The sequence below is a fragment of the Protomyctophum parallelum genome (assembly GCF_964188405.1).
Source record: "Protomyctophum parallelum genome assembly, chromosome: 1".
NCBI lineage: Eukaryota > Metazoa > Chordata > Actinopteri > Myctophiformes > Myctophidae > Protomyctophum > Protomyctophum parallelum.
The window spans coordinates 76,943,338-76,967,159 of NC_139697.1; the positions used below are offsets into that span (position 1 = coordinate 76,943,338).

Here is a 23,822-nt window from a genome sequence, read left to right on the forward strand (position 1 = left end):
CTCTCCTCCGTCTCTTTCCATGTGACCTTTCTTGCCCGTTCTTTCTCCTTCCGTGCAGATTTTGATTTAGTTTCAGTCGTGGTCAATTTGCGGATACAATTTAATTTCGTTTTAGTCATATTTTAGTCATCTGAAATGTTTTAGTGTTAGTCTAGTTTTAGTCGACTAAATATCGTGGGGTTTTTGTCGACTAAATCGACTACAGTTTATTTGAAATCTGGTTGCACGTGGTTTGTTGAACTCCCTCTAGTGTTGTGAATGTGGACATTAAGAAAGTATTTTGACAGAAATACAGTATTTTGTGTCTGGGTAGCTCAGTCCGTAGAGCACTCGCCTTTCAGCTGCAAGGTCATGGGTTTGATCCCAGACACCGCCAACTCAGCGCATGAGTAGCACGGCTTGATGTTGTGCGCTAAGTACTGAGAGCTGATGGTATAGGTCATATATGTCAAACTCAAGGCCCGGGGGGGGGGGAATTATCTTGCGGGATGATATTTAATTAGTATTAGAACTGGCCCTCTGGTATATTGCACGGACCACCATAATAAAATACAAGTCCTGCTTTGTGAGGATCATAGAACAGGAAACTGAGCTTAATAATAATGCATTTTCAGTTTTAAATGCATTTACTTTTTTGCTAATTTGCCTGGGACGTCCTCCTGACCGCGTTACCCGTGTGTTGAAACACAGTCCGGCCCTTGACTTCTACCAACTTCTTTATTTTGGCCCACCGTGTATTTGAGTTTGACATCCCTATAGGCGTTGTTGTAAGTACTGGGAGCTGATGGTATAGGTGTTGTTGTAAGTACTGGGAGCTGATGGTATAGGTGTTGTTGTAAGTACTGGGAGCTGATGGTATAGGTGTTGTTGTAAGTACTGGGAGCTGATGGTATAGGTGTTGTAAGTACTGGGAGCTGATGGTATAGGTGTTGTTGTAAGTACTGGGAGCTGATGGTATAGGTGTTGTTGTAAGTACTGGGAGCTGATGGTATAGGTGTTGTTGTAAGTACTGGGAGCTGGTGGTATAGGTGTTGTTGTAAGTACTGGGAGCTGGTGGTATAGGTGTTGTTGTAAGTACTGGGAGCTGGTGGTATAGGTGTTGTTGTAAGTACTGGGAGCTGGTGGTATAGGTGTTGCGCTCCACCTCAGCATTCCATCTCCCAGGGGTCTAGCGCAGATGTTTTCAACTGGTGGTCCGTGGATCATATTAGTTATTCGTTTTTTGATCACTAGTTGGGAAACAAACTAGTTCACTAAATTACTTGGTGATGTATGATGACATCATTTTGTCAGTTACTGAGAAGTCGGATGTCAAGAACTGTGTTCGAATTTCAAGGGAAAGTGTAGTGGATTGACTGGTTGAGTCTATTAGGAAATGTTCTCATATAATCATGCAATCACATGTGTCTGCTATCTATGAGTTTAATATGGAAGGTTAAGAGAACAGAGTAAGGGCAACCATGGGAAAGGAATAGCTCCGGACGACTAGCATTATGTCAGTTAAATTACTGTTAAGGGCTTGATTTAATTCACCTCAAATGAACAAATTAAACAAATCCCTTAACTGTCAATATTTAATTTCCGGCTTTCCCCCCCACACCACACCCATACCCCCCCACCCAACACAACAGTGGTCCCCAGGTTGATTCTTAATCAGGGTGGTGGTCCCTGGTTCATAATCAGTTGAAAACCCCTGGTCTAGCGCATTGAATTGGGGGATGATACCAACTATAAGTCTCTCTGACTTACTTAATTACTTTATGACAGAAATCCAACGTCTGTCCAACCATCCAACATGTTGGTCCCAGATGTGTTCAAATCTACTGGCTGAATGGAATTTGGTGATTATAATGATTTATGGTGATAATGAGGATAATGATGATGGGAAGGAGAGGATGGCAGATGGACAGTGGTGGAAAGTAACTAAATTAAGTAAATTTAAAAAAAGTACTCTTAAGTACAATTTTGTGGTATTTGTACTTTACTTTTACTCCACTAAATGTATTTGAAGCTTTAGTTACGGTACTAGCTACTTTGTAGATTTGGATTATCATTACAAAACATACATTAACCGCTACAGCCCTGCAGACATTTTGGCCTTTTGAAAGTAGCCGATCTACATCACCAGCGTGAATGTCACACAGGAAGTGGAACGAGACAAGCGAGTGGGGAGGATGTGGCGAGAGGGCAGTCAGAACACAGGATGGAGGAGCTATTGATCCTCCCTTCTCTCTGTTACAATCTGTCTCTTTTAAATCTAGTTTATCGTTGGTGTCGGCCAGGAACCTCGCATGCATATCTCCCATCATGTTTTATCTTTTTGTGTTTTTTCGTAAATTAACGCTCTACTTGGTGATACTACAGCGACACACGAAAGCAGCCAAAGTAGCAAAGCGACAAGCTCAAGAGCTTGTCGCTTTGCTACTTTTACAATTTTTCTTAATGATATGAGTCCGTTTTGGACATGAGAGTTTTACACCTGAGACGAGAGAGAGAGAGAGAGAGAGAGAGAGAGAGAGAGAGAGAGAGAGACTGCAGTGTGAAAAATAATCCCAGAGATTTATACGTGAACGATAAATTAAAAAGAATAATGAATGAAGGAATGAAAGATACTATATTAAAATGATGCAGGTGTTGTTTCATGATCATAAGGAAAAGAATCAGTGAGTGAGTGGTAATATGTACAGTATGGTAATGTGTACAGCATATGTACAGTATGGTAATGGGTACAGTATATGTACAGTATGGTAATGGGTACAGTATATGTACAGTATGGTAATGGGTACAGTATATGTACAGTATGGTAATGGATACAGTATATGTACTCATCCTCTCCCTCCCCTCTCTCTCAGACTGGGAGGAGGAACAAGTCAGCAGTCCGAACATCCTGAGACTCATCTACCAGGGCCGTTTTCTACATGGCAATGTAACGCTAGGAGGTGAGAAATCACACACACGCACACGCACATGCACACGCACGCACACAGCAGTGCATTTCTGGAAAGTTCCCCGTCTCTTCCTGGTCCCTGGAACAGAACAGAGGCACCTTAGTGCTGTAGACAAGCCTGCTTTGACAAGAGAGACAGAGAGCAGAGAGGAAATCCAGAAACACAGAGGAAGGAGGCTGCTCAGGAAAGGAAAGGGGGAAGAGCAGGGCTTTTAGGCAGACGTCAGGCTGCAGGCCACTGAACCACAGGAGACTATCGGGCTGCGGCTAGCAATAGGCACTATGCACACAGAATAACTCCTTCTACTTCCGGTCCCGGACCACGTCCATACTTCCTTCACAGGTGTTACCGATGATATTAATTAAGGCTCTGTTCCATTTACTGTACAGTGGTTGTGGTTCTCAAACTTTTTAATTTCAAAGACCCCTTACGGGTCCATTTGTACACTCTCTGTGTTACACACCCGTACGGGCCATTTGGAACCTACTCAAGGACACTTTGAGACTCACAGGTGTAGCAGTGTTTCCAGTGAGCCAACATACACGATAGCAGCACCCTGACTCTGTTTGACCAGCATGGAACAGAGCCTTCATCAGTATCATCGGTAACACCTGTGAAGGAAGTAGAGAAGGGGCCCAAGTTCTTTTCAAAATGGCATGTGCCCATTGTTGTCTTCAGTGATTGTTATATTGATTACTTTTTTGATTAATCAAACAATCGATTTCAACAAAAACAAAAACATGAACAAATTGATCTAAAAGTTCACGTGTTGCAGCTATAAGTAATATAATAACTAAATAGTACAGTAAGAGTATAAAACAGTAGTGCAACATCAACTGAAGCATTATAAATGTGACTGTAAATGAAATATTATCATGTGAAAAATGACGCGGCTATTGCATTGGCACAGACTGGCATACCCATCGAAGCCAATACCAGCATTATCGGCAGTGTATCGGCAGGTATCGGTATCGGAACAACTCTAGGCGTCTTGGAATCAGATGGTTCCCAGTTGGATCCCCGGCTCCTCCTGGCTGTGTGTCAAAGTGTGCGCAAAGCACTGAAGCCCTGAAGCCCCAGTGAGAGCAGGGTGTTGCCTTGCGTGGTTTCCTCCGACCATCGGTGTGCGAATGGGTGAACGACGTGTGATGCACATTGTGAAGCACTTTGGAGAAAGGCGCCATAGAAATGCAAGCGTTTACCATTTCTTTTGAAGCAGCTGCCTGGGCCTCACTTCTACACTTCTACACACCTCGGTGTTAATTTAACTCAGAGAGAGCACAAATGGAAACAAATGCACCCGCCGTAAGCATCCATTTGGTTACACTCTACACTCTACAAATGCATAAATTAATTAACACAAAGGGTTTAAAAAAAAAACTTTGCTTTTATGCTTTCAGTTGACGGACTATAGAAAGTATTCACACGTCGGCCATTTTTGTTCTTCCGTCATGCTGGGTTTGGGTGTATGATCTAAGAATAGAGCAAATGAGGATGTCGCTGGCTAGTCACCAACCCTGTTACGCTGAGTAGACGCATTACTGCCACTACCAACTGATTCCCTTATCATTGGGTTGTTTGAACAATCTGACACTGACTTAAAAAATAGCAGATGTACAAGCTCTCAGCGTGGCACAAAGTGTCGTGCTGTGAGCTTGTACATCTGCTATTTGTTTTGAATAGCCAACACTAAAATCTAAAATGACACGGACGCTTTCCCATATTATGGGTTAAACTGAGTCACAATGCGTTGTTCAGTCTGGAAGCCAAACTACGCAGGCTGGCTGCTTCTCTGGATTGTCCTTAGTATAAAATACTTAACAAAGTACAAAATGTGGTTCAAAATTTTATTTTTGCTCGCGTGCCCATGAGTTTTACTTTTCACTTCACCGAGCATTCCCAGCTCCGTCATTTATAGCCATCTATTGGGCCATCTGTTTTGAGTTGTCACGCAAGTAGCAGCATGAGCTGTGATTGGTCTACTCCTCAGGGAACAGACAGACAAACAGACTGTATAGACAAACAGATTGTCTATATAGATCTGCTAGATATGCAGACATCTAGAACCATGTTCTAGATCTAGAATTATATTCTAGATAGATGTCTTCAGCCCATGCCATAAAAAGCTGTACATTGTACATTGTTAGGATCTTTTTGAGATACAAAGTCCTGCTGAAAAGTCCTACTGCAAATAGTGGATCTACAAGCTCACAAGGCATCCGACCACAGTGCATTGTGAGTATATTTTTGCAAGCCACTGTATACCAGGGGTGCCCAAAAGGTAGATCATGATCTACAAGTAGATAGATTACAAAGGAAGATCACATGACATTCCCCTAAAAATATATAACTTATATATATTAACAATAACTATTTTTGGCATCTGCCACTTGAATTAAATTGACTTGATTGACACCAAAAAGGACCTGTCAGCTCAAACCCACAATGCAATACTTCAAGAAAAGGCAGTAGTAGCTTTACAAAGTTATTAGAAAACCCTTCCAATTCCATTTCCCACCCTCTATTTCCCATTCAGAGTCTTATGTAACACCATCGCCGCTATATACTATAGACAGACAAACAGACTGTGAAGACGAACCATGTTCTTGATGTCTAGCCCATGCCATAAAAGGCTGTGTACATCACGCTGTTAGGATCTTTTTGAGACACAAAGTCCAACAATGGCAGCAAACTGCGCCAGACACACAAACACGCATAAACACGCACACATGCGTCACTGGCATTATTGTGAGTGCGTCAGATGATGATAGACGAGGATGTATGACTTTTATAATCATGGATGTGGCTCACATCTTCATCACATGTCTCTCTCTCTCTCTCTCTCTCTCTCTCTCTCTCTCTCTCTCTCTCTGCCAGCTCTCAAACTGCCCTTGGGGAAGACCACAGTGATGCACTTAGTCGCCAGAGAGACCTTGCCTGAGCCAAATTCCCAAGGTAACCAGCTTTCCACCGCCGCTATAGCCCCCCCCCCCCCCCCCTCTCCTCTCTCTTTTCAGCATGCCTTTCACACGCCAAACAACTCTGAGCACTCTATTCTCCGCCATGATTTCTCTCTCCACACATGGCTTTTGTTTCCTCAACAGTCATTTTGCTGCAAATAACCAGTTTCTCCAAATGTATCCGCGGGACATAGCATGGTGTCTAGAATTCATAATGTTATGTAAGGTCACCATGCTGGGTAATTGTATGTCAATTGCTTACAGCAGGCCAGGGGTGTGTGTGGGGGGGGGGGGGGCAGGGGGAATCATAATGTGTACAGTAGCAGCACTGGGATTGGGGGGCTTACAGTATAGTATTTAGTTGTTGATCAAAGTACAGTATTCTTCTATATTCATTGTAAATGTTAATGTATGCAGTCCCCCTTCACGTGCATGAATAAAAATATCTAAAATGTGAACAAAAAATAATTCTGCTCACTTCAACCCTCTTCAGAAAAGACAGATTCTGTATTCTCGAGTTATGACAAATATCACTTTCAACCTGTCATCCCGACTTTGTCATTATAGGCAAACACAACGTTTAAAAAATTAAGACTTGGAGGGGAGGTTCATAATTATTATTAAAATGTATGTAATAAATAATTACATCAGTTGGCCTCATGGTGGAGCTATAACAGCCCACTTTACACTTCGCATTCATAGTCGTATCGTTTGGCTGTGATCGGCATTGGGAGGGGCCTGTTTTACAAAACAATGACACAAATCACCAACGGAATGTCCAATCCACCCCAAATTTCATTCACATGTCGAGGGTGGTTTAACCAACGGAGAGCCCAAAGCAATTCCATTTTCATCCATAGGGGGCTCCGCAAATGCGGAATTTTTAAACGTTTATAGCAAAAACATGTTTTTCAGAGGATAAATCTACTATGTTTGCGATAGAGTAGCCTATGTGCGCTATAGGACAATTCCCTCCCAATCAGTAATATGATCTATTATATCACATTACCCACACTGTAAATAACTTGGTGTTCATATATTCAGAACAGTAAGGTCTAGTATATATAATATATAAGGAAACGTTTGTAGGGAATGGGTCGTGACCTTATGTTTAGTCACTGGTCTATTGATCTGACTGTGTGTGTGTGTGTGTGTGTGTGTGTGTGTGTGTGTGTGTGTGTGTGTTCGCAGGTCAGAGGAATCGAGAAAAGACTGGGGAGAGCAACTGCTGTGTCATTCTGTAAATACACACCTCCGCCATCAACACCACCTTCCTCCTCCTCTTCCTCGCAGTCCTGGACACCTAGCAAGCTCGCCCCTGCTCTGCAGCCTGTCCCACAATGCTGACGGATACACACACACACACACACACACACACACACACACACACACACACACACACACACACACAGCACAGCACATACAAGGCAGGCTCAGGCTGACACCGGGACACAGATTTAGGAATGGGGCATTCATCATTGATGATGGAATTGATTTCTTTGTTGTAACTACTCCATTGATTATCAGACAGGAATGGAAGAACTGGATCAGTAGAGTTTTCGCATGTTGTGTTATGTTTCAAGTGTACACGTTTTTAAGCCTTCTAAAAACCACACCCACAGACATACACACACACACATACTGTATTCGCAATCCATTTATTTCTTTCGTTCTTTCTTTCTTTCTTTTAGCAAACCCCAGCCGGTCTGTTGTAGTAACAGTCCTGCCAGGGTCTTTTCGCGTGCATTGGTCTTGTTCTCTCATATTGACCATCAGGATTTTTGTTTGACCAACGCACAGTTCCTCCAAAACACACCCACACAAGCACACGGACATCCATCCATGCACACAAACAGATATTCAGAAGCTGTCCGCCGTATGTGCTTGGTGTAACTGATAATGCGATAATGTGCCTGACCAGACAACTCGGACAAAGACACATACATAGGATTGCACACACTTACACACGTGTCCTTTTCTACTGCCCTCCTCTGCATGTGCCCTTAACGTGCACACGAGAGTAAAGATAGATTTTAGCTTGAAGCGGAACAAGCCGATTCTACTTGGCCATGCATAATGCTGTCGGCAGTGTTGAGACTGTCGGCGGTGCCGCGCAATGAAAATAGCAGATGTACAAGCTCTCACCGCGTCGCATCGAGACGCGTTGGGAGCTGGTAGACGTGCTATTTTCAGCACACAACACGGCCATAAGACATACGTGTAAAACAGACTTGACAAACACGCGAGACAAACACACAACCGGTGTTGCTGTCATTGTTTTGACTGGCCTGTGACGTTGCTTCAATGACAGATCACTGACCGACCAGTGTTGAGTTGGGGAAAGCTCTCGTCGGTCTTCTTTCATGCCTGACCCAGCTTCCAACCCTCGTCCCCTTGAATCCATCCCCCTGTTGGCCCATTTATACTCCTGTTCAGAATGGATCCCATCGATGTATGCGTTCAGAACGCAAGCAGTATTCCTCACATTCTTTTGCTCCATACTTTAGTGTCTAGATGGAGGTTCAACCATTTCACACAGAAGAGGGAAGGATAGGGCAACGACCTACTCCCTACACAGTTCCTCCGTAATGCTACATGCCCTTATACATCCATGTACGTCCATATTGACACAAACATGGGGACTGGTACAGGAGGTGATGTGGATGTATCGTCTGAGAAAGAGGCAAAAAAGCGGGGGTGGAAAGTGTAATTGGTGCCAACGCAGATATCCCTTCTACCTTATTTTGTCTTCGCTGTGTACTGTTTTATGTGTCCGTCTGGCATGGGATGCCCACTGTCCCCTGCGGTATTGCACCTTACGGATACGTATATTGCGCCTACGTAAGCTTTCAGACAACACATGCAACATGAAATGAACACGGACAAGTAAGGGCGCATTAGCTCTGTCCTTCTCTTTATCCACAGTAAAGAGAAGAGAGTATAATTGGGCCTTCTACCCTCACACTGTTGTCCATCCATCTATCCCCGTCTTCCCCAGTAGGAAGAAAAGGAACACACACATCTCTCCATTACTATTATTATTATTATTATTATTATTATTATTATCTTCTCATTTTAACACAGTGTTGTTGATCTTGCTGACATTTGCAATCCAAGCAGGGAAATGAACTTGGAATGAAATGTTCCTTATTATTTTTTAGTTTTAAATTCACTTACTTTTACTCCTCTATCTCTGAGTTTTATTTTATTTTTCTTTGCACAACCGAAGCATGTGCTCCTTCATTGAATACAAAATATATACAGTACATAAAAACAAATATTATTTTATTTTATATTTTTCCAATGGGGGAATAATGTTCCAGACTAAGGTAACATAATGTAGAATATATTTAATATGAATATTATATATAGAACATGATGACTCTAGATCTTGTTGAGATACAGTATATCGATGTTTAGTCTACAAATGTGTATATGGTTAGCCTCTAGCCAATTCTTACTCTCATTCGCTGACAATGTCTTGTACTTAACAGCAGCAAAAGCGCCCCTAATCATTGACAGACGGATTTTTTTTAGTTTCTCTTCTGTGCTCTGTTTTTGGTCTTGTTATTTTCAGCTGTTTATAATTTAATGTAATTTGTATTTTATTTTTTGCTTTAAAGAATCACTTTGTAACAGCACTAGGTCTTAAGAATATTGTTTATATTGATCAGGGTTTCAAAAATGTACAGAAATAAAAGTTTTCAAGCCAATTGTAAATAGCACTAATGCCTCCCCTTTTCCCTCTAAAGAACTTCAAATGGATTACATCTCTAAACTTAAATAAAAATTATTGAAGTGCGTTGCCTTTGTCACGATTGATTGTGAGGTAACTATAGCGTCAAGCTTTATATCTCCGTTATTAGATGTAAACCATTGGAATTAAGTCTCATTTGTCTGGCACACAGATTGTAAGATATATTTTTTGTTTAAAGGAGTAATTATCTCATAATCCCACATTAATCATTGAGAGTGTCATTGAGAGTTTTGTTTCAGTAACAGGGGCCTCCCCGTCTCCAGCCCTTACGTAAACAGAAAATTCATTTTCAGGTCAGGATACCAATTTCATCCAATCGGGAGAGAGAACTCATCCAGGATACAGCCATAAGCCATAAATTGGAAGTGATGAAACAGACAATAAGCACACACTCCTGATTGGATGAAATCGGTGACCAACCTGGTATTTTAAGTTTATGAAAAAGCTGGAGAGACAGGAAAACTCTGGTTACTGAACAACTACTATGCCTATGATTACTATCAGAATATAGAGCTTTTAACATTTTTAACAACAACATAAACATGTTTTAGCCAAAACTATCACTTACAGCACCTTGAAAATGTTGATTGAATACTTTATTATATTAACAGCTAAAAGTACAATGATGCTAAAATACATTGTGATACATTGAGAGCTTGCTTGTGAGTGGCTATGATCTATTGTATTTATTTGTACAGTGTATTGAATACTGTATGTGGTTAATGCTCAGTCACCTTGTCCTTAGCAGAGCTAACCTATTCTTTTAAAAAACAACACTATTTTCTACAGTGCATGTGCATACTAAATGCACTACATTCGAATGATGTGTCCAACAGAAAGTGTCGACGTAGCCTTTAGCCTTGATTGAAATTCTAGTTGGTGTTTCTCTTTTCCCTTCATCCTCTATGCTTCATCCCTCTCTCTCTCTCTTCCCTTTCCCTGCCTGCCCAGTCTTACTCTGTACACACAATGGACGTAGTGTGGGCTGGGTTATTCATGAATACAACTATTCTTTTTATTCTGCACACGCGCACACACACACACACACACACACACAGAGAAAAACGGTGGACTGTTCTTTTTTTTTTTACTGTACCACTCAAGTCCCGGGACAGCTCATTCTCTGTGTGTGCGACTGTGCGTGCGTGCATGCATGTGCGGGCGTGTATGACATTAAACCATCCTCCCTTGGCTGCTCTGGACAATAGAGCCATCTGTGAGTACAGATGGATTACTGTTTTAAAGATGGCCTCAGGCTCTGGTACAATGACAGTTATCTTGTCTCATGACTTGTGTCATTATCAGATGTTTGATATTTGAGGATAAGATAAGACTATGACTGCTGTTCCCAGAGGCTGTATAATGTTATGACCACATATAAATACACAATATAGTACACAACAGGATATTCTCCTGAATTTGTCACTGAAATATCTGTGATTTCATATATGTTAGTAGCCTTGGAAACCAAGGCTTCTCGAGCCATGTGGGCATAAAGTTCAGGGGCCTATCTACTGTTTCCTTAGTGTGAGGCAGCTTAATATTCAAGAATACCCCCTCGACATGACACTAGTATCCAACCCTTGATGCTGAGTGCCAAGAAAGAAGGGAGGCATTGGGTCTCCTTTTCATAGTCTTTGTGCGAGTCGGCCAGGGATTCAATGCGGCCTCGGCCTCCCAGTCTCAGGGTAGGACACTAACCACAATGGCCACTGAGACAGTGATTTCACATGGCTGACACTCATCACTCCAGAGGAGCTGCGGGTGTTTTCCCTTAAACTAAATCATTACACATAATAAGTATCACAGTCTCATGTTTTGCTACATTTAATCTCTCTGTGGAGGTGTATGGGTGGATCATTCAGGCTCAAACATGATTATGGTTTGTCATAAGCTAAACATGGCATGGGTATCTCTGACTAATGCCTGGTTTTATATACCTCGTGTTGGACACCGACAATAGATGATCTAAAAGCTCTCCATGCATTATATTGTGAGATTGTAGATCGGCTATTTGTGTTGTGTGTCGGAGCGTAGCTTAGGCATCAGGTAGATGGATATCTTATAACAGCCACTTGTCACTCTCTAATAGGGTGAAATCAGTGCATATTGCAACTTGCAAGTGTAGAATACACGTGCCTCAAGCCCAAGGGACATTGGATGAGCGGTTCCACATGGGAGTCCCTGGTTCACTTCAAATCCAGGTTGTTTCATTGGGGGCTGGTCTGCATTCATGGGTAATGTCCCACAAACAAAGTATCTATTTGAAAACAGCACCACCAAGTGGTAGAAGAGGTTAGTCAAACAAACTGGACAGTGGCGTTTCAGAACAAAACCATTGTTACAATTTGAATGTGTGTGTGTGTGTGTGTGTGTGTGTGTGTGTGTGTGTGTGTGTGTGTGTGTGTGTGTGTGTGTGTGTGTGTGTGTGTGTGTGTGTGTGTGTGTGTGTGTGTGTGTGTGTGTGTGTGTGTGTGTGTGTGTGTGTGTGTGTGTGTGTGCGTGTGCATGCATGTATGCATAGTGCGTGTGTCTGTTGATCTCATTTTGGAAGTTCATTCTGAACAGCAAAAACTTTCACACACAATACAGAATAATGTGTTAAATAACTAACTTATTTTAGAGGGACTTTAAACAAAGAACAAAATAAAGAAATTATACTATATTTCTCTGTCATTAAAGTGGTGAGAAACATCCAGGTGCAGAACATCTAGTAGCCTAGTCTAAAATAAATAATAACTAAAACGAGATCGTTATGTACAGTAGTTCTGTATTAAAAGCATGAGGTGTCTTGATACTAAACACTAGATATACAAACACTTCTCATGTCTTTGTTGTATAGTGTAGATGTGATGGGGATGATGATGGGCCCCATATAGCTCTGGGCTCCAATTAATCATTATCACTTATCTGTGGGCCCTAGTTCAAGAAAGACTTCTGTGTGATGACCATTTGCTCATGCAGTTGCAGCAATGACACCACTAGATGTCACTCTGACACCAGAAACAGAGTAGACCTACCAGTCCAGGTGGCCAGGATTAACAAGGCTTTGAGAGTTGCTGTGCAACTAAGCTTGCTGTATTTGTCCGCTCTCTTGCACTGCCTGTTCTATACAAGTCTATACAGTTAGTTATCAACAGATGATGGCAGCCACTACACAGCAAACAATCTATTTCCCTTTGCCTGCGGCCATAGCCATGATTCCCTTACTAGTCTAGACTGTGACATATAGCATCTTCTACTTGCCAAATGAGAAAGCAGGGCTTTGCTGAGGGAAACTTCGGAGGAAACCAGCTACTAAATGGTTGATGGTTCGATTAGTCTTTCGCCCCTGGCCCCAGGTCGGACGGACGATTTGCACAGCTGCAGGCCTCCCCCAGAGTTTCCTCCCAGTGTAGATTTCCTCCCAGAGTAGATCTGTGAACAGAAAATGTACCCATCATTTTAGCGGTTAATTAATTTAGTAGACAATCTTTTCTATCCAGATGCAAACATTGTTGTCCTGGATGACACTATAGCCATATCCCTCTAAATCGGAAATACAATTTTCCACTATTAAGCACAATGACATAATCGTAATCGTAATAGGAGTGAAAAGAAGTCATGGGGAACAGCAGTGTCCAATTAAAGCTCCAGTGACTGACTGGCTTCTTTTCTATCAAAGCAGTGCCGAGGTCAGCAGTAGCCCAGCGTCTGCTTTTCCCCAGACAGTTTGATATCAAAAGGACTTTTCAGCAGTCCAAGGCTAAGCAGATAGTAGTAGCCTACAGCCGTCTGCAGACAGAGGCAACGTGAGTTATCGCACAAACACGCACACGCACACGCACACACACACACACACACACACACACACACACACACACACACACACACACACACACACACACACACACACACACACACACACACACACACACACACCACATAAGCCAGTGTTCTCCTGATTTATACCTCAAGAGACAGTCATACAAAGACATTGTACTGTCAAAGAAGATATTTGGTTTGAGCTCTGTGATTTATAGTGCAATGATTCTCAAAGTGGCCCCATGGGTCTTTGAGGGGGTTCCAGAGGGTCCCGAGCAAAATGAGGAATCACTTTAACCAATTGCCCAACTACAAGCTCACAACGATGTGCCACGCCGTGAGCTTGTAGATCTGCAGCTTTTGAACAATGTTATGAATGCTGACAAGACTTCTCTTATGAGGCGCCCTGGCATAACATATTTTCAAATGGGGGTGTGCAGCCAAATACATATGAATTTAATGGTCCTTGACATGAGAACCACTGATTTGCAGCACTGTATACAGTAGTTGAGTGTATTTATATACACAATATATCCTTATGTCACTGGGTTTTATAATCCTTCTTATATAAATGGACTCTTTTCATCCTGAATGGAACAGAGAGAGGAGAGAGAGAGAGGGGGGAGAGAGACAGACAGACAGACAGAGAGAGAGAGAGAGAGAGAGAGAGAGAGAGAGAGAGAGAGAGAGAGAGAGAGAGAGAGAGAGAGAGAGAGAGAAAGGAGAGAGACAGACAGAGAGAGAGAGATAGAGAGGAAGCTGTTTCTAAATAAAACAGGAAGTCAGTGATGTGCATTGACGTGGAGAAGACATATGAGATTACAACTTAATGTACCTCTAATAGAGGCAAGAAGACTGAACGCACGTCTTGTTTGCATTATACGCCAAAAGCAGACATGCATAAACACATACAAATGAGTCATATCATCATCTGAACTGAATAAGACACATCATCCACAACATTTTAATATTTTAAGTCAGGCCAAAACTGCGCAGCTCCATGTTTCATGTTTTTATGTTTTTTGCTTATTTTTTCACTGCATAGTGGAAGGAATAGATGATCAACTACAAAAAGTGCCCCTTGGGACACAGGTCTCCACCAGGAGGATAGGAGTGTTTATAATGTTTGGACAAAATGTTTAGGTGTAATATAAACATGTTTTTCTTTTGGCAACAATTTTAGCAATATGGGATAGATCACATGACTATAGAGATAGTGTATACCGATTTGCGTGATGTATGGATGAAATGTGTATGAATAATGTAATGCAATGTGTTTAGCAAAGATCTGCCTCATGGTGGCGCTGTTCAGAATTTGGGGCAGAGGTTAGTCATTGGCATCCAAGGAGTGTGTGTGCAGAGTTTGGCATGAGCTGGGCCAACGGTGCCCGAGATTAGCTGTACACGGACGGACGGACAGAGTGCACAACATACTCTCCGCATGCCTTCGGCCTGGTGGAGTCTGGAGACAACTAAACATACTCTCCCCATTCCTTCACCCTGGTGGAAACAACAAAACATACTCTCCCCATTCCTTCACCCTGGCGGAGACAACAAAACATAAGCTACTCTCCCCATGCCTTCGGCCTGGTGGAGACAAAAATGATGCAGAGCATCAGTACTATTGATCAGTTAAAGCTGCACTTTAAAAATATATAATCTGTATGGTAGAGTATGTTAATACAATATAATGTATATACGTGGTTGTATCTTGTCTCCCTGCTCTTCTATTGAGACATTTAGTTTGTGTGAAAGGTCATGTGTCACCGCAGGATCTGACACGAACTTTGGCCTGATTGTCAAGACGGGCTCTTTTAGCGCAATGGTAAAACTGTCACGTTTGCACAGGAAACCCGGTTCAAATCGTAGAAGAGGAAAGTTACATAGTGCAGCAGACCTGCCCTGCTGGAGACCTGTGCCCCGAGGGGCACTTTTTCTCGTTGGGACCTATTTTTGCCTAGTTTTGTTCAACTATAGCCGACAAGTTGTGAGCTTGTAGATTGGCTATTGGCTAAGTATTTAAGTATTTTAATATAAAAAAGGCAAAGCCGTTTTAAGGCTTAATGGATCCAATGTAGTTAGGGTTGCAATGTAGCGATGCAATGCATTGTGATCTTGTAGATATGCTATTTTTACTCTTTTGAACCCATTGAAACAAGTTATTATTCTCATTTCCTGAAAAGTAAGGTGTTTTGCCTGTCTGTCAGTGCTGAGATGTCCAGTCTTATTTACAATGTTGATCAAAAAGAGTGCAAAACGAAGGACAGCATGTTGTTTTTTCTCTCATGCACTGAGATTCCTCTTGTTAATGTTAAATGGGAGCAATAATAAAACAACATTTTAATATTAATGTACCTACCATCTCGTATTTCTCTTTAGGTTCAGCAGTCTTCTTCTCATCTCTCAGTTTTCTAGCAACTTCTGGTTAGGACAGGGACCTCACATCTCACAAATCCAGCCGGGCCAGGTATATCTGATAAAAGGGTGGGAAATAGCAATGGCACTGTGGTCATTTTCTGCTCATTTACTCATCATCAGCCTAAAAGAACATAACTACGGTAGTCAAAACTCACCCACTTATTGTTCAAATGCACTGTTTGACAAGTCAAATGCAAATGCTGACAGTATATACTGGGCATATGGCACATATACCCAGTAGGTCTTGGGGTCCATGAACCTCTTAATCTTGACTTGTATAGCCTACCGCTTAGAGGTACATTTTAAACATGGCATATATTAACTAAATCAATAGCCTACACATGAGGAGAGTGAAGGTATTGTTGTTACCTTGTTCAAAATGATCATATTTCTTTTTTATTTGTGTATTTATTTATCAGGGACAATGCACATTAATCAACATGTCATTTTTCAAATCCATGTAAATGAGCCAGAGTTATCAGTTATCCATAAGGCTCTTAAAAGTGGTAATAAAAGTATCCATACAAAAAACATACAATACACAATAAGTATAAACACAGAGGACAAAGCATTTACAGTAAAAAGTGATACATTACTCGTGGTTTGCTTTAAGCCACCTCTTAAGGTTACATTTGAAGGTCAAATAGTTGGAGATCTCTCTCACTTCTGTAGGGAGACTGTTCCAATGATGGGAAGCTTTAACAGAGAAGACTGTTTTACCAAACACGCTACATCTGGTTGGCACTTCGCAGTCCCCTCTGGTTATTCTGGCACCACTGTCCCTTCGATCTATATGGTACAGTGGTGGAGGTGCAAGTCCGTTTAAAATCAAGACAAGACAAGCATCTGTATAGTGTTTAAATCTATCAAAATTAAATAAATTGTAACATAACATGACTTGTATAGAGTAGACTATACTGTAGGCCTATGTCCCATCCCATGCACTGTCCCAGCTGGTCCATGGCGAGGAAACGCTATGGACCAGAGTAGGCTATGACTCCTCTCCCTCAGAAGAACGCGCTGGGACAGAAATCCAGAATGATTAAAGTGACCACCGATTTCGTGATTACATGGGCTAATATATAGACTATATAGACAACATTAGACAAATACTGTTGTAGAGTCGATAAGGCTACGTCTTCGTGGAAGCAATAATGCTCCTTTGTGCATATAGCCTAATTGAGAATAACCTAACCTACGATTAAAATAGACTTTCACTGTCGACTACTCTACTGCATGGTAGATGACTGACTTTCTTCTTCCGTCGCTGCAGGTGTAGGCTACCTTTAGAAAAAGTTGAAGAGCGCGGCGCATTGACCTGACCGGGCTCCGATTTTCTCTACGGGTATGATTTGTATGATGATGAATAATCCGAGGCTATGATGAAATGGCATTTCTGATTTCTTTATCCTGTGGTAATTAGGCTAGCCAATGCCCAAAATATAACCTACCGTTAGTAGACCTATACGGTCGACACAACTTTTTTGCAGCTATTGCTGTGTCTTTAAACCCAATTAAAAAAAAGTATCAAATAAACTGCAATCTTTCTCAATCATGACTTACTGAGTGTCACGCTTCATGGTTTCGGGATCAGCCCCAGATGATTAGGCTATTTTACAGAAAGAGCACACTCCAGAAATCAGAAATGTAAATATAATAATGCAAAATAAATAACCACGATAGCCTATTAATGTAAGCTGCTCGTTATCGTGTCTGCCCATCCCTCGCTTGACGCTCTTTTGATGGACTGTTTTGATGAACATTACACAGCCCCGCCCACCCCGGGCTCACTCCCATTTCTAGGCCTAGCCTACTCCATGATATTATGTGTCACTTCACTTGCCGAAAATAGCTGATCTACAAGCTCAACTCACGAAGCAGAACGCTTCGTGAACAATACATCCATGGCTGTGAGCGTGCGTCAGTTTTGCTCAAACCACACCACCGTACGGCGAAGTACAATTTGGGCTGTGTTCACCCAGAACAGCTTCACGGGACATGGTGTGCATAACAGTAGGTACCGGTAATGACATCTCCCACTCAGACAGCTTTTTGCAGACATAAACAAATAAGAAAAACCCAACATTCTTTGCGAGAACCATGTGCCTACGCCCAACATGTTTTGGAACACTAGGTTACTGGCCAAATATACTACGTCATTGCAAAGATATCTACAAGTGTATTATATTTTATTATTTCTATCTTATCTAGCCTATAGTGACCCCCCCCCCCCCCCCCACCGCCACACACATATCAAGTGACAGTTCATTGTTGCTGCAATTCGCACGCCATGAATGTCATTCTTTCAAAAGCATATCGTGAAACCTTTGGAAACCAAAACTATAATTTAGTCCTGCCTTTAAAACAAAATAAAAAGGAGATTTATTACAAAATGTTTATTGACATCATAAGCAATTTAAATTCCAACAATAAACAAGGTATTTTTTTTTCTTTTTTTGAAATTACAGTGGTACTCAAAAGAAAATTAACTTGAATACGTCAATTTTGATATATGCCATGAAAAAAAGAACACAGGGAAAAGACACACTCAGACTGAACTCAAAAGTTTTTTTTTTGTGCTGTGCACCTCTAGCTAGGGTAAATACTGAGCCCACCTGTCCCTGGGCTATAACCCCTTCAACTGTACCAGGTGGGATAGTGGTCTAGGAACTACCACTGGAAAATATAAGACTGGCAGAAAGATACAGACACGTTACTTTTGTAGTGTTAACTATACAAAAACGGAGAAAAAACAACTGTACAGCTTAAAAATAACTGATATACACAGCCTTTTCATTTTGTTTTTTTCCCCCAACATACTAACTAGTTTTTTTATCCATTAAGTGAAGTGTGTACAAGTGGATTAAATGCTTTATAAACAAGGAACTGAGCACAATATGTAACTGAATTTACTCGTCATCATCCTCGTCGTCATCCTCATCTTCATCATCATCCTCATCGTCGTCATCATCATCATCCATCTTCTTCTCCACCTTGGGTGGGGGTTTCGCCACTGGTACAGCGCCTGGTTTTCCCCCCTTACCAGTACTAGCGCGGTAAATTGCAACTTCCTGTAGTGCCGGGAATTAAATATAAGTTACTCTATGAACACTGCACACTATCCTACTTTCCAAAAACAAGTGTCTACTAAACAACTTAAACCATGCAGAATGCAGAGTACACTGTAAGACCATGTAAAGTAAGACCATTTATTTATACCTTCTCATACTTCTCCTTCAGTTTAGCTGCCTTCTTCTCAAAGGGCACCTTATCCTCTGATGCGGTGCCATTCCACATCTCTCCCAGCTTCTTGGCAACATCTCCAATGGTCGCACCAGGGGTCTCACCCTTGATCTTGGAGCGATACTCCGCGCAGAAGATGAAGAAGGCAGATCTGAAGAAAAAGGCAAGAATGAGCGGGCTGTGGCAGCAGGTGTCACTTAACCTATATGGCTTTTCTAACCATATGAGTCCCCATTCTGGGCATGCAAACATGCAAAAAAACATGCAAACATTTGGTGAAAATAGATCAACAGTAGATCCAAAAGCTTCCAATTATTGCCCACTATTTTAGGCAAAGCGATATGGTGTAGAGAGGAACAAAGGAGGGCAGTAAGAAGAAGTATTTAGGGTTTAAGTGTTTAAAACAGCCTCTTGCATTGTAGATGAGGCTCAGTCAAAAGGAAATGTTGACAGCTGGACTCACGGGGGTCTCTTGGGGGCATTGGGGTCCTTGAACCGCTTCTTCTTCTCTCCCTTGGGTGGAATATAGGACTTCATCTCCCTCTCATATCGCGCCTTGTCCAGTTTGGCCATGTCCTCAAACTTGCCCTTCTCCTTGGGAGACAAGGTCTATAAAAGGCATATAACACATGGCGATTAAAGTACCCATAGTTACTCTAGATGTATACACTAGATATATCAGGTGTAATAATGATCTACTATGGTTATGTGTATAAAATGTGTAAAAAAACTTCCTTTGTACATACAACCACCTTCCATCTCTCTGAGCACTTCTTGGAAAACTCTGCAAAGTTGACTGAGGCTTCTGGGTGCTTTTTCTTGTGTTCCTCCCGACAGGTCTGAACAAAGTAGGCATAGGAGGACATCTTCCCCCTTGGCTTGGTCGGATCTTTACCCATCTTACCCATCGTACCTTAAAAACAAATATGGCCATTTTAATAAGATGCAAATCAAGTAATATAATTACGTTGCAATCATCATGCCTACTCTCATCATTCTTCTTTAGGGTTGAAGATAGAACTGGATTTCTCATTTATATACACTTTACTACACTATTTGAGTTATGTATATCCTACTTTTGTGTCTGTACTCCTCGTAGGCCCTACTATTATTACTTTTAAACAAAAGAGGATCCTTTCAGGTTCAATCCCTTTTTATTATTATTGTGGAAGCACATGTAAGCATTCCCTGTAGTAGATTTTCTCATTGTTACCCTAACATTCATAAAGCCTACAGCTCAGCTCATGTTCAGATGTGCACCAAAGTAGATCATGTATCCACTATTAATGGACTATGCCGGCCTACAATTTGATCTCCTCTCCCCGCTGTCAAACTACCCAGTAAACATACCGTTAAATAAACACATCCTGATTTGGAGGGTCTGGTGGAAAATGTTATGAAAACGACCATCTTGTCATTGTTGTTTCCCGTTTCTCTCATCATTACGTGGAAAAAAACCTCAGTGATTCACTGGCTGTCAAACCTAAACATCATTGTTTCAGACATGACGACACTCTCACTATAGAAAAATCACTAATAGTCTACTTATATTATAATTGTTTCCTCGTAACTAGAACATAAAGTGTGCACTTAAAGTCATGTTCACTGCGCTAAACTATAAAAGTTTATGAAGTTCAAGAGTAGAGCACAAATGACTTCTCTACGCAATTATGTTTTAAACCCCCAAAGTGTTATATAAAGCAACAGCATTGTGAATGCGCATAACTTTCGCTTCAGTAAACGTTTGAAAAAGAATCACACCAGGAAACGTCACAAATGTGTTTATTAAAAAAGAAAGAAAAAATAAAGAAAAGAAGAAAAAAAACAATATAAACCTCTTAATTTGTTATTACGTGATCATCATGTATGACGAGTCGTCTTTCCTTTTAGTCGAGTACATTTCGATATTTTTTTTCAAAATCTGATCAAAATTCTAACATTTCATAATATTTCTCCCTGTCCATGTTAACCGCTATGTAACTCGCAAGTAATGTGTGGAGTCTGAACTAGTAATGGCGCATAGGCTTCTCGTTGAGGAAAAGGAGGTCAAACACGACGGCAATATTTCTTCTTCCATTTTGGGAGAAAGGCTTCTTCGTGAAAGAAAGTCCCCCTCAAATGTCTCCCTCCGTCTTCGTGTTCGGTTTTTAACTCGACAAACACGTCCACGACGCCCGCGAAGCTGGCAACAAATTTCCCCGGTAGAATCCCATTGCACTGACCGTGTTGTATAGTAATACAGTGGGCTATGTTGTAGTGAGTTGGTTCCTATGAGCGCGGAATGGCCGCTTGTCTTCATCCACTAACATGGAGAATATGGCTCCTTGTCTTTGTGTCGGCAGCGCACAGCCATTGCACTGCAATAGAGGGCAGAGCGACCGCGGCGCACCAACCTCTTTACAAACAGCGATTTGGACACTTTAAAATTATCGGAAAAATAACGCGATGCCGCCATTGCAACGACGAAAGACTGGGCTTTTTTTCGCTGTTATTACATTTCATAGTTTCGTGTCGGTTTCGTTAGAAAACCCGGTTAGAAAAAGTTGGACCACAACTGCGCCTCTCCCGTTCGCCTCGACTGCCTTGTTTCCTATGCGAATACAGTCAGCCATTACAGTAAAGCGCAGATTCTCGGTGAATTTTTTTCATCTTTTTCACTTAGTCATTTGGTCAAATAACTCACCCTATATATATATTCGAGGATGTTGTGTCTTTTTCCACGTTTCGTATTTCTTACCTAAATTCCCATATGCTTTTACAGTGTTCACCATTTACAGGCGTTCAGCCTCGCAATATACTCATTACACTGCAATGCCAATGGCTAGCATTGTAAGTTAGCTAAACCGTGTTGAGCGCTGCCCAGTTGTCCGTTCGACATTCCTTATTTTTTACACGATTACTACCGTGCGAATCGCCACGATACTGGCCAAAGCACATGACAACAATATTAAAAATTATTCTTATTTACAAAAATCTACGTTTTGGCTCGAGCCGATGAATAGTTTCCATTTTCCTCCTTTCACAAAGCTCCTCGGTCCACACTCCCCGTCGGAGTCATGTATCTGCTTAGCGTTAGCGAAATTAATTTCTTTATTTTTTTTGACGTTCCGTTAAAACGGAAAAATTCGAAACTGAAAAAGCATTCACGTTTGAATTCTATTAACGCGTGACTAAGATTTTTCATGAATGTTAACGCCATTTTCATCATTCCCGACACTTTGAATTGTCTGGTATGGGATACTTACCACTAGGTGTATGTCTGTATGGTCTGTATGTATCTCTCAATGCTCTGCAATGGCTGTGTGAGAGAACAAACAGCAGCGGTACGCAGTGTCTTCAGCCCGACACTCTCTAACATTACTCCCGGTGGGGCTCGCGTCCCATTGGCCGGCGCCTGGAGTAGGGCCCGTGCGATTGGACGGAAGCTTTTCATTGTTCTAATAGAACACGATGCGCCATTGGCTCGCCTTTGTGGAACGTCATGTAACTTTTCTGGGGCGCGTGGATACAAAAACATCTCGCTCTGAGCAGCACGCTGGTAGTAGTAGTAGTGTGTTTTGCCATAGTATTGAATTCACTATGGAGAGCCCCAGTGTACTACAGTAGGCAAGGAGTACATGAATGAGACAATATACAGTGGATCGCCTGGTGAGAAAAACACTTGTACAACTGTGATGGGAGTGTGTTGGTGGGCGTTTCCCACCACCAGCCAACACTATTGTCCATTCACCTCAGCCATTGTTAACTATGCCTGCAAATTAGTACTTTGATTACATAAAAGAAGAAGATCGTGTTTTTGAAATTCTAATCAGGAGCGTGAATGCTAAATCTGATGTGAGCATGGGGACTTGTACAATGTGATTGTTTACATAATTTGGCAATGATTTTGACCCCCACAACATTGTAATATGTAGAGACAGTTTGGCCTTGGGCATGAACGAGCGTGTGTTTGTTTGTATCCATCAAATGTACTTCTCTCTTAAGGATTGCCATGCATGCTATAATGAGAATATGCCTAATATGTACCATTTTAGAGGATTAAGCATATAAAGTATAAACGTTATTGACTATAGATTAGTATTATTTTCTTTAAGCATTGTCTTATTGAGATTATTTACATAACTGTAACTAACAACTGTATTGTGTATCATCGATTCATCGTTGATAATTAGGGAGTATGAGTGCCCATCCCTTTTACAGTCTAGCTCTAGCCTATGCAGTGCCCATCTAAACCTTCCAACCGACTACATGAGCCGACTTGATGTCACTTGGTTCAAATAAACATGTGAACTCAAACTTCTCTGAAATACTACTACTAATAATACATAATAATAATGATGATAGCCTATATTGTATAACCTATTGTTTTTTTTATTTTGTTTTAACATTTGATTGCCAACTCAGGCTTCATGGTTGATCGATCGATGTTTTGTCCTCTCTTGCTTAAACACATCGGAATCTATCTCTTGTCGTCACAATGCAATAGGCTATACTGTTCAATGTCTGTGTCTGCCAGAAATGCCATTAATTAGCTATAGTGTATTGTCATTATCATGTGTTTATTCAAATGTTCTGTGATTTTTTATAAGCTATATGGAGGCTATTATTGTCAAACACGTAGCATATACACGTCAAGTAATGGATATATGCGGTGCGGCATGTCATGTCATTAAAGTTATGCCCTTGTCCGTG

At 41.4% G+C, this 23,822-nt stretch overlaps 2 protein-coding genes across 2 annotated transcripts in view; one reads left to right on the forward strand and one right to left on the reverse strand.

Moving 5' to 3' along the window:
* ubl3a (ubiquitin-like 3a) overlaps positions 1–9,711 on the forward strand; it is a 44,848-nt gene extending 35,137 nt beyond the window's left edge. The window contains exons 3-5 of the mRNA XM_083777908.1: positions 2,853–2,939; positions 5,826–5,903; positions 7,100–9,711. Coding sequence (XP_083634034.1) covers positions 2,853–2,939; positions 5,826–5,903; positions 7,100–7,152 — 218 coding nt within the window. The 3' untranslated portion in view covers positions 7,153–9,711. The remainder of the gene's footprint in view (positions 1–2,852; positions 2,940–5,825; positions 5,904–7,099) is intronic.
* Positions 9,712–18,268: 8,557 nt separating this feature from the next.
* Positions 18,269–22,488, reverse strand: hmgb1a (high mobility group box 1a). The gene is made up of 5 exons (XM_083774651.1): positions 22,376–22,488; positions 19,877–20,043; positions 19,594–19,739; positions 19,107–19,281; positions 18,269–18,958 (listed from the first exon to the last, which is right to left on the reverse strand). Exons 2-5 carry the CDS (start codon positions 20,036–20,038, stop codon positions 18,797–18,799), a joined length of 645 nt encoding a protein of 214 aa, XP_083630777.1. The 5' UTR covers positions 20,039–20,043; positions 22,376–22,488; the 3' UTR covers positions 18,269–18,796.
* Between the last annotated feature and the right edge of the window lie 1,334 nt (positions 22,489–23,822).